General features: G+C 42.9%; 1 protein-coding gene across 6 annotated transcripts in view; it reads left to right on the top strand.

The window, feature by feature from the left end:
- The window catches only part of LOC104361183 (norrin cystine knot growth factor NDP), a 38,743-nt gene that overhangs the window by 19,521 nt on the left and 6,993 nt on the right, over positions 1–12,229 (top strand). For 3 of the 6 annotated variants that reach the window (XR_004407273.2, XR_006164944.1, XR_006164945.1), the window contains one exon: positions 460–1,461. Coding sequence is in view for 1 of the 6 variants with exons in the window: in XM_032994462.2 (XP_032850353.1) it covers positions 460–687 (228 nt within the window). In the remaining 5 variants the exon portion in view is untranslated. Of the gene's footprint in view, positions 1–459; positions 1,497–12,229 lie in introns of those variants that run through there. The other 3 variants (XR_004407276.2, XR_004407275.2, XM_032994462.2) reach the window with 2 other exon arrangements.

Genomic DNA, 12,229 nt, shown 5'->3' with positions numbered 1-12,229 from the left:
AGAGATTCATGGGCCCTGAGGACCAGTTCTGCTGATCACTAGCATATATTCAACTGAAGTATCATTCTGGCTGATGATTCAAGGGTTTGGATGCCACAAATCTGGGGTTAGTAAGTCACAGTTGCAGTCACCATGCCTGGAAAGCAGGGCTGGCTGTGATTGTTTCAAGTCCTGAGGTCAGCTTTCAGAAAACCAGGCCCTGTAATCCTTATTGGTGTTTGTTCCTGGGACTCCAGGAGGAGCCTTGTTTTTAGTCCTGCCCATGTTACCTTCTTTGTCCTCTCGGGCACAGCTTGGGGACAAGGCACTCTGCGGGGCTCAGTGCCCTCATCAAGGAGGGGAGATGCAGTAAGTGAAGGAAGACCAGACAGACTGGAAGGAGTTGCCCATCTGCCGTTGTTAGCTGTGCGCTGGCAGCCACGGGGACGCATTTCCTAACCTGTCTCTTTCCCTTCGCAGATGGTGCTGCTGGCTCGCTGCGAAGGGCGCTGCAGCCAGACGTCGCGCTCGGAGCCGCTGGTTTCTTTCAGCACCGTCCTGAAGCAGCCTTTCCGCTCCACCTGCCACTGCTGCCGGCCCCAGACCTCCAAGCTGAAGGCCATGCGGTTGCGATGCTCGGGGGGCATGCGGCTCACTGCCACCTACCGCTACATCCTCTCCTGCCACTGCGAGGAGTGCAACTCCTAGGGATGTTCCTGCCGCAGCAGAGAGGGGACTGGGGTGCTGCTGTTGGGGAAGGCTCCCAAGAAGTAATCCAAGGTGAGGCCGACACTCCCAGCGTACGATTGCAGCGAGGACAGGACTAACCAGACTGGATTGGATCAGAGAGCTAAAGTGTAAAATATCCTGGGGCCTGGATGGAGCCGGTACCGAAGTATGGGCAGTGACAAAAGCAAAAACGGGAGGACTTGTTTTTAAGAAGCCTTTCTTTTTTTCTGAAAGGATATTTTTGTGAGTTTCTTCTTTTTCAGGCTCAGCTCTGATTACAGAGAGGTGCTTTTGCTTTAGGCCAAGGGCAGCAGAGGAAAAGAGAGGAAGATCAGCTGGATGACAGCACTACGCTCTGGAAGTTGGCGTTCAGACACAGATGTGGGCATCAGTTCCCATATACCACCTTTTAACCTATCAATTTATTCTCAGTCTCCTAGTTACATTTGCCTTCAAAACAGACTGTGCTGTTGGCAAGGGTTATCTGTTACTCATCTAGAAGCCAAGCGTTGGACAACTTTAACTGTGGTTTAGCAGAAATTACAAATAAATCATTGAAAAGTGAACAGGATATGAAATGTCACACTGGGATTACCCAGCCATTGCTGGCTGAAATGATTATTTGCAGCATTTGGCAACAGAGTTCAGTAGCTGAGCAGCTCCTGAAAAATGGAAGGTCATTGTTTCCCTCTAAAAGTTTGGAAATGTGGCACATCACATCTGTCACAAAAGCCATTATTCAAATGCTAAAAAGTAATCAAAGATTAAAATGACACATACTAAATTGAGTCTTTTCTTAGCTTGGGTATACCTGTTGATGTACAGAGCTAGAATCACCAAAATAATGACCAAACCTAAGACCGATTTTCACCTATACCTCTTAGGCCATTCATTGAGTACCATTTTGCCTTTTAAAGACAGGCAATTGCAAATACAGGGGAATCACACTGATGTGCCCATAGGCAGTTTAAGGCAGAGTATGAATCCCAGTGTTCTCCAGTTGACCACAAAGGCTGTGCTTCGATTTACCTAATGATCTGCTACCTGGGGTCCTGGTTGACTAACTATCCAGCTTGACAGCTGCTCAGGGAATGGCACAGCTCTTGTCTGGTCCGTAGGCCTACGCGTTCTTTGTGCACACAGAAGGATGCAGGAGGCTGTAGTGGATTTGGCACAAGCCCAGACCTCACCCTCAGGTGAAGCCATCCCACAGCCGGGGCATCAGAGCTGCTGGGCCCTGCAGAGCAGGGTAGACAGTGCTTCTCTGTAAGAAGTGAATGTGTCCAGGAGCTGCTTTCTCCTGTAGAATCACTGCAGAAAGAAATGCCTTGAGGAGCTGAATGAATTGCAGTGACTGGGAGGGTGAAAGGGTTGTAAAATAGCAAAGGACCCCAAGTTTCAGAATGGTATTTGCTATTAGCAGAGAAACTGTCCCTCCTCCATTAACATGAGGTTTTAGGAAGGTTCAGTCATAGTCTCTTGTGACTACAAGGAAACAACATAACAGTTATTATCTCATTTTACAAATTTCTTTAAATGACAGTATATCCAGTCAGTCAGCAGTACGTCTGTGATGTTCACATAAACCTGGCTAAGCCAGTTTTTTGATAGAAGCCATGAAGATGCTGAGAGCATCTTTGCTGTATAAGAATTCAGTGAGTCAGTGCCCTTTCTACCCCTCAGTGGCACCCTCGTGCCTAGTCTCACAGTTATTCTCTGGGACAGGCTGGAGCGGGTCCCCTGCACAGCAGTGCCTGGCAAGGCCCTGTGGTAAGGAGGGGAGGTACTGTCCAAGCCCAGAATTTGGTCTGCCTGTTCAGTGCCATCCAGTCTGTCTGCAGAGAAAGCCATACACAGCAGCTCAGGGATGCACACTGATGTTGATGGGGATCCCCAAGGTCTGACAGGGAGAGCAGTCGTCCTGTGGTCTGCACAGGAATTACTGTGGCTGCTTGGGCAAAGCCAAAATCCTTTGCCACTGCCTCCTCATGGCAAATATGTATGGGATGTGAAGGCAGGCAGCTGGCAGACACTGGCCTTGCAAGCCAAATCCTGAAGCAGGATGGCAGTAGTGGAAAGCGATGGGGGACAGATACACCTGCAGACACCGGTTAGAGAGGTTTGTGATACATGGGAAGGACTGTCTCTGTCTTCTGGAGATGGCTTGGAGATGGCCAGTTTTCAACAACGCAGATCTGGGGGAAAAAAAAAAAGAAGGTGAATCAAACTGTTAGAAGCTGAGGGGCTCAGATTAAAATGTCAAAACTGGGAGTGATGAGCCCCAGTGAGTTCATTTAGACACCATGCGTTTTTTCAGCACTGTCAGTCATTCTTTTCACATCTGATGCATGGTCTGAACATCAAAGGGTGAGTGAAGGGAGCGTGAGCCGGGCATTATCACCAGACTAATTTATATGAAAGATCATATGTGCCTCCCTTTTCCACTCTCTTTCAACCTCCAGCATCTAAAAATCCCATTATCCAAAAAAGTACCACCCCCTACTGTTAATTATATATAGAAAATTCCAGTCCTTATCTGAAACATCAGCAATACCTTTGATAACCAAATAACTATACTGCAAAATATGCGTGACCTCTAAGTGTGGGTATAGAGACTGCTGCACACAAGCAATGCTATGCAGTTATCTAAGGAATGGGGAATGTTTGAAGGGTAACTGCTATATCCAGCATCACCTCCCCCCGGGTTGTGCTGCCACTGGCGTCCTTTGCTGGTACAAAATGGGATGCTGGGGGGCTGTGACACAAAATTCAGATGACAGTTTGTGGCGCTCCTGCACGGCACAGGCAGCTCTGCGGGCTGGGCAGGACGTGGCAGAGCAGCCTGGCCCCAAGCACGGTTCTCTGGTCAGGAGAGAAGAGGGGTTTGAGCAGAGACCATGCCTGAGCTGATTTAGGAAAAAAGAGAATATTTATAGTGAGAGAAGAGCTTGGCTGGTATTTATTCCCACATCCCCTTGCTATCACAGTGCCAGAGCTATAATTGCTCAAATCGGTCTCACAGAAGATATTTGTGTTTCAACAAAAGCTTTTTTTTTCCCCTCTCACACCCCACATTCCTTCCACTTCTGCTCGGTTCCTCTAATGAAATCATCGCCTTGTGACCGCAAAGGCTGTTGCCAGGCATAAATGTTGAGGTGAATTCAACATTATCTAATTTAACTGAGTCGAATAAATGCTTGGAAGGAATATAACAGAAATTATGAACGGCAAGACAAACCCTACTTGTAAACAGCTAGAACTGGATATTAAACAATGAATCAAACTTTCAAACTCTCCTTTTGGCTTTGTCAAGCAATCTTTGTGTTAGCATTTAAGAAAAGGAGGAGCTATTCTTCAAAACTGAATGCCCCAAAGTCAGTTATAAATCCATATTTTAATACTTTTTTAATCAGTATTTTAGGCAACTAAGTGCTGAATGAAGTACACAAGTGCTATCCATGTTAAAATTCAGGAGGCATATTGAAGCAAAAGAAAATGAGGCTTCAGGTAAAAATCACAGGATACGGCTCATGGCTAGAAAGAGACTAAATGGCACTTAGAAATGAAATGGTTTCCTGATTTCTTAGCCTGACACCAGTCTGGATACTTAAGCTCTGTTTTTCAAGTCAGACTACTGTGTAAGTGCTTCTTAAATTGAACAACAGGGAGGCCAATATCTAGTTGTCCAAATAATGTTGAGGCACTCCTCTCACTGGGACTCGGATGAGAAACCTTTGTCCTTTTTTCCCCCCACTGCACCTCACCCTTCAGGCACCATCTTCCCTCACAGAAAGGCTGGTTCATCTGTGATCAACCTGTAGTTTGCTCAAGATGAGGTGTGATACAGACTTTCCACTGTCACCACTCTGTGCTCTCTTTTCTTTTGATTAAATTTCCAAGTTCAGCCTGGCTTACTTTTGAAAACCACCCGTCCCAGCAGTTGTGGTGTTATGTTTCAGCTGGATTGACTGTACTTATGGAGACCAGACAGAAACACTAGACCCTTGCTTGTAAGAAAAGCCTTATAATGTCACTGCATTTTGTGCCTATTAGAAATAATCTGTCATTGGCCAGAATAAAAAAGCCTGTGACCTAGCAAATTTTAATTATTCTGTTCCCAGCTTCGGTGGGTCTGTTAAGTGCTCTACAACTGCATGGATACAAAGTCAGTTTGCAGATTCAAGCTTTACATGAATCATTAAACAGAAGAACTCACTGCTTTCTTGGAGATGTCCCCACTGACTTTCCTTACACCTCATCTTGCCCTCTGAGCTTGAAGAATTTCTACCAGATGAGATCCTGAGCCTGTCTGTCTTGTGGTGGCCTTTATCAGGGCTTTTGTAAGCTACTGTCACAGTGCTCATGGCAATATCGGAGAGGTGAAGTTTGTTGACAACCATGGTACACCACAGTCTGTACAGGGCCTTCACATGAGTCTTTTGAGACCTATTCACCAAATCCTTGCAAATTTACCACGAAGCCCTGAAACTCAGGCAGGACTGTGTAGCTTGCAGCCAGACTATTTTTGTGAAAGAAAGATAAAAGAGGAGAGGTTACTGTCTCATAGGAATAGCCCAATGCTCTGCTGCTCTCTGTGTCTAACCTCAGTTCTTAGGATGTTTTTTTGCCAATTGATGGGGCTAACACAAAGGACACAGACACCAAGCTAAAGAAATAGGCTTATTTTACTTTAGTTTAGATCAGCAGAAAGAATAAGCAAGGTAATGCACCTAGTCATTACTACATAAAGAAAGCTGTAGTGATTAAGAAAGATACATCACCAATCGCCCTCATACTTCACCATCATCCAGATCCGTGCATCAGCTGGGGAGCCCCGTCACAGTGGAGGGTTGGAGAGCCTTTCCTGGCAATTGGGAAGTCCTACGCAGGGCGTCCTCTCGTAGGTGAGATCTCTGTCTTTGCTGTGAGAGGGTCCGGCTTTCATACAGTTTAACAAACTAATCTATAAAAAATGCACAGGAGATATCTGGTAGATTCACATGCCTCACTCAGGTGTGCCCGGATCTGGCCAGGATCCGGGCACATTTGAGGAGTTTCTGTTTTTCTTTACATTTGGGATTTATAGTTACTTCCTGTTGTTTACTTATAGTTTTCAGGGATTGTTCCCAGCGTTGCATTTAATGTTGATAAGATGCTGGTTGCTTCATGCTGATAAGATGCTGGTTGCTGGTCGGGGGATTCACTCAGAAGTCAACTTTGGTTTGAGGCCTATTGTTTGGGCCTTTTTTATTTCAATTGGTCCTTTGACTTATGAGTGAAGATCACGACCCCTTTGCAAGAACCCAATATGTTTGCTCTATCCGTTTGATACAATACCATACATAACAATTATATAAAGTAATAATAATGATAACTAGCAATATTATAAGAGGATGTATTAAGAAATTCAACACTTGGGTTGCAGAGGGTGAATATCCAGTAAAGATGTCCCACCAGTGGTGTGCAGTCTCCTTCTCCATCTGGCTAGCTAATGACATTAGTTGATTACAGTCTGTATCAGAGAGTCTGACAGAGTTTTGTTTCATTGTTCTAGGTGTCAACACAAATGTTCTGATTGTTCCATGATGGCTTTCAGAGGAGTCAGAGATAAGATGATTCCATTAAGTCCTAAGCTTTGGGGTTGCCAGTACATGTTTAGTTGTTCTTCATGCGTTGAACAAAAAGTATACATCTTCCGTGCCAGATGAGATAGAATACATTTCTGAGGCATCCCAAAAATGGAGTAGTTAGATTATACATTTCTATAATATTTTTATAAGTTGTTACTATACAAACATGCTTAGCACTAATTTCCACAAACATATCAAAACTTTTGGGCAAGATTGTCCATTTATACAGATTCACTGAATGTTCCAATAAACTGAGTACTGAAAGTTAGATTGGCTATGATACAGGCAGAATTGGCTTTGCATCGGAAGTCATCCTGTTGTCTTGTCTTGGTTGCATTTTTCCATTACCACCTAAGTGGTGTCTCTTGTGGACCTTCCAATGGCCATCCTGGGGTAAAAGCCTTTCCCAAATGAACCATGACGATACACAGGCAAATCCATCTTAGCAGGATCTAAAAAACAGAATCTTAAAACATCTAGTTATTCTTGCAGATAACATTTAGTTGCAGGAACATATTCCCATTTTTCCTGTCCAGGTTTCATGATTAAAACAGTATTGTCTTTTCCTGTGGCTATTACTTCAGCTGGTTCAGGAGGTCCACTTGAACTTTGGACCCATACTTTAGCTCCGTTACTGAAATTAGTTGATCCAAACTCTTTATCTCCATGAACAGTGGTGACTTGAGGTGGATCCCCTCTTTTCACAATTGCTTTCAAAACTGGAAATATCAATAATTGTGCTATTCTGTCATGGGGATGAATAATCAAATCTTGTTCACCATTGTTTAACAGAATTACTTTAATTTCTCCCTGATAATCTGCACCAATTACTCCTCCCATAACATGAATACTTTCCAAGGCTAGGCTCGAACGAGCAGTTATCAAACCAAAGTGTCCTGGAGGAATTTGAATTCCTATTCCAGTATTGATAACTCTCATCTGTTTTTGGTTTATCTTGATCAATTCCAATGCATAGAGATCTAGCCCTGCAGCCTCTGGAGTGGCCCGGTAAGGGGTCATAGCATCCAGAACAATTTCCCAGTAAGTCAAAGTCTCACTTACTGTCAGAGGTTTTATTTGCAAATTGGGTGTAGTCATGTGCATCAAAGCGGTTTCCATTTCCCCAATGGGCCTATTGTTAAGGATATGGAGAGCATCTGTGAGATGAGTTTTCCATTGGCATAGGTTCCCATCTCCTAACTTCCTCAACTGCTCTTTCAACAATCCGTTCATTCGTTCAATCAGTCCTGCAGCTTGTGGATAGTGCGGTATATGAAAAAAACACTGAATATTTTGCTGCTCAGCATACTGTTGGACAAATTTCTTTCAAAAATGAGACCCATTTTCAGTTTGAATCTGCAATGGAATTCCATAGTACAAAATTATTATGTCTATAGTACACATAGTACTATGATGACTAGCTTTCTTACAAAGATGGGCAATCAAATATCCAGAATATGTATCTACAGCAGTGCAGACATATTTACACCCTTGGTCCTGGGGTAAAGGCCCAATATAATCCATTTTCCAAATTTGTCCTGGCAATTTTCCTCTCCCCAGTTGTCCTTTCACAATATTAGGCACCGGGCATTTGTGAAAATGTTGGCACACTGGGTACTGGGCGATTATAGTTTTGATCATATCAAATGACATTGTTATGCCATGCTCTTGGGCCCACCTGTAAGTGGCTTTCTCTCCAAGGTGCCCACACTTTTGGTGAGCCCATTTTTCCAAGCCTTCATGATCCTCCTTCTGAGGGAATTCTAATCCAGCTTGGGAAATCTTTGCCCAGTTGTCTACAACAGAGCTATAAAGTCATTCTAAAGTGTTTGTATTACTATGAGCATCAACATGAAACATAGTCACCTTAGTCCTCTGTACTATTTCCCAAATATCTTTCCACAATTCCTTTCCCCAGACTTCTTTGGAGTATATTTTCCAGTCTTTGGCTACTCATGTAGGCAGCCAAGTAGCTAACCCACTAGCTACTGACCAGGAATCCATATATAAATGATATTCTCCTAGATATTCTTGTTTCAAGACCATATAAGCTGCATATAATTCAGCATATTGGCTGCTTTTCCCTTCTCTCATAATTTCTAAAAATTTTTCTAGATGGGGATAATAAGCTACTGCTTTCCAAAACCTCTCCCCTCCTGTATACTTAGCTGATCCATTAGGGAACCAAGCATGTTCCTTTTCAGAGGGTGTTAATTGATCTAAAGCTTTTCCCCATCGTACTGGGGATTCCTGTTCAACTGTGAAATCAGGGTTCATTTCTCGATCACCTGTGGGGGCAGTAGGTACTCGCTCGTGGAGGGTAGCTACTCTGCCAACCCCTACCTTGGCCCTATCCTGAATATACCATTTCCACTTTATGATATTCAATTCTTGAGCATGCCCAATTCGATGGGTTTTAGGAGAGCTTTTAACCCATTACATGATAGGAATTTCAGGACAAAGTGACACTTCATGTCCTATTGTAAGCTCTTCTGTTTCTACCAACACTCAATAACATCCTAACAGTTGTTTCTCAAAAGGCATATAATTGTTTCCTGCCTCTGGCAGATTTCATCCCCAAAAACCTAAGGGAACCTTTTTCTTTCCCTGTTTTTGCCATAGGCTCCAATTGGCATGTAATCCATTTACTGACACATTTAACTCCACTTCTCCTTCCTGCACTGGCCACAAATTTAGGGCCTTTTGAATAGCTTCCTTTGCTGACTCAAAAGCAGCTTGCTGTTCATTCCCCCATTCAAACTCGTATTTTTTCCTTGTTACTTTATACAAAAGAGTCAGAATATGTCCTAAATGAGGAATATGCTGCAGGCAAAAACCAAACAATCCAATAAATCTCTGTGCCTCATTTTTATTTTGTGGTACTGCATAATCCAAAATTTTCTGTCGAGCTTTGGGTAATATTTCCTGATGCCCACAATGCCATTGAATTCCTAAAAAATTTACCGTTTGGGATGGTTCTTGAATCTTGTTAGGATTAATTTCCCAACCTTTCTGTCTCATATGATCCACCACCTGTTCAAGTATTTGTTGCACTTCCTTCTCATCGTTTCCCTGAATTAGGATATCATCAATATAATGCACTATTTGCATATGAGGAGGCAGTTTTATCTTATCCAGATGCTCAGCCACTGTCTGATGGCAAACGGTTGGACTATGCAGCTATCCCTGAGGCAATCTGGTAAAGGTATACTGTCGTCCCTGCCAGGTGAAGGCAAATTGGTCCCAATGCTCCTCTGTAATTGGGATAGTGAAAAAGGAGTTAGCTAAATCTATTACAGCATACCAAGTCCCTGAATGCTTTTGAACCTTTTCTATTAAAGTAATAGTATTGGGTATAGCTGCTGTAAGCTGTGGGGTGTGTTTATTTAATTCCCTAAAATCTACTGTCATTCTCCATGACCCATCACTTTTCTTGACGGGCCATACCCGATTGTTCCAAGCTGTGGTAACTGGTTTCAGTACTCCTGCATCTGATAAATCTTTAATTGTCTGTGATATCTCCTCATGCCTTCCTGGAATTCTATATTGTTTCATAGTCACTAATTTAGTAGCAGCAGGAATCTGTACAGGAGGCATTTTTACTTTTCCTACTAAAATTGTTCTAATACTGATATGATTTTTCACCCCTAACTGGTACAAACCATCTGGGAGATTCAAAGTTAGTCCCTTCAAAATGTCTATTCCTGTTATATATTCAGGAATGGGGAAAATCATGACTGAATACAGTTGTTTTGGGAGGTTTCCTATTTTCATTTCTATTTGACTTTGTATAGCTTCAATTTGTTTCCCTCCCAGACCTGTAATAATTACAGGTTGTCCTTTAAATTTCTTTGGATTTCCATATATCAAGGAGGCCTCTCCTCCTGTGTCAATGAAGGCTTTTACTGTTTGTGAGGACTGTTTTTTCCAAAATATTTGGACCTCCACATGGGGCTGTCAGTCCTTCTGTGCCCATTGCACTGGAGCTTGGCTGTAATTTCATTCCTGTTTACTATGCTGGACTATTTCCCTAGTCTCCTTCCATGGGTATAAATCAGAATATGGCTCCCAATCCTCCCTTTCCCCTGAAACAACTGTTCTGCCTGTGGAGGGCCTACCGTGTGCAGATGGGAAGTCCCGCTGAGGCTCAGGAAGTGATGCTGTAGGCTGAGTTACCCCTGAATTCTTAGTTTCAGAACTCTACACTCCCTTGCTAGGCTTATTCAGCCCTCTTTGTTCGTATATTCGCCACAGCTCGTTGGTTGGAACACCATCAGTCTTTTCACGAGATATGCCATCCTTCAATAAAGCTGTAAACATTTCCTTGCGAGAAACTCTGTTCTCATTTCCTTTAGGGCTGTCCCGAGTATCTCGGTTTCCTACATTTTCTTGGGGGCCCCATTCTCCAAGATCACCTAGCTGCTGTATTTTTTCAAGTATCTCATCAATGGGATTTTCTGTCTCATTAATTAAGAGAGTCATTATTACATTTTTATATGCTGGTGGGGCAGTTTTAATCAATCGATTCCTATGAGTGACAGACAAGGCATCTTGCATCACTGTGTCAGGGTCTCCTATAAAGATTGCCAATTTCATCCCTTCCTCCTTCATCCACTGTATACGATCTTGAAAAGTATACCAGGGATGTTCCACACCTGACCAATCATTCTCTGTGGGGTATTTATTATTACATCCCCAGGCAGCCAAGGTTAGAAAATTTGTATCCTGAGGATTATTTCGGAATGCATCTTGCACAAAGGAATCAGAACTCAAAAATAAAAACTTCCTAGAGTCCTCTGGATCTAGGGTTACCCCTGCTGCTCCCTGATCATGCAAACGCACCATCCAAGAGAGTAGAGATTCCCCCAGTCTCTGCTTAAATCTTTCAATTATATCATTTATTTCATGCTGAGTATAATCCTCTATCACATCTTTCCTTATTTGTTGCCCATTAGTATCCAATTCTGTTTTCCGTCTCCACACTGGTTTTACATCCACAAGTTCATCTGAGGAATCAGCCTCATCAGAACCCGTAGAATCCCAAATATCTCCATCCCATCTGTCAGGACCCCACTGTACCCCTGCTTCTGCAATCACAGAATGCACTTTCCCATGATTTACTTGTCCCCTTCTTTTCTTATACTGTACAACCCTTACCGCAGCTCTTTCAGCTACAGTCTGATAAGTATCCAACTTATCAGCAAGCAACTTATTTTGACACTGTAACATTACAATTTGATTCTGCAAATCACACATCTGTTGCTCCATGTGGGAGCACTTTAACAACAGTTCTTCTTTCTGTTGGTGCTGTTTCCAAAATGCTGTTAACAAAACCCATCCCTGTCTTCCTGAACACACAATTTTTTTTTCCTTTTTTGATAGATAATTTTTGGATGCATTTTAATACATCCAATGGTTCAGCTTCTTTTACTCAACTTTCCCACTGTTCACATGGTCCTCCGACCTTAACCCACTCGAGAGCCAGTGAGCTATAGGGAAGGTATTCCCATCCAGGAATTTCGGATGGAGCTGATTCATTACATTTAGGTTTAAAAAATGACATTTTGTTCTGATCCTGTCTGTGACACTAAGTTTGTTTTGCCAATTGACGGGGCTAACACAAAGGACACAGACACCAAGCTAAAGAAATAGGCTTATTTTACTTTAGTTTAAAGCAGCAGAAAGAATAAGCAAGGTAATGCACCTAGTCATTACTACATAAAGCTAGCTATAGTGATTAAGAAAGATACATCACCAATCGCCCTCCGGATCTGGCCAGGATCCGGGCACAACTGAGGAGTTTCTGTTTTACTTTACATTTGGGATTTATAGTTGCTTCCTGTTGTTTACTTATAGTTTTCAGGGATTGTTCCAAGGGTTGCATTTCATGT

Source organism: Tyto alba, unplaced genomic scaffold (assembly GCF_018691265.1).
Source record: "Tyto alba isolate M040663 unplaced genomic scaffold, T.alba_DEE_v4.0 Super-Scaffold_14, whole genome shotgun sequence".
NCBI classification, from domain to species: domain Eukaryota; kingdom Metazoa; phylum Chordata; class Aves; order Strigiformes; family Tytonidae; genus Tyto; species Tyto alba.
Note: the sequence above shows the minus strand (reverse complement) of the source record. Positions and strands in the feature narration are given on the sequence as shown.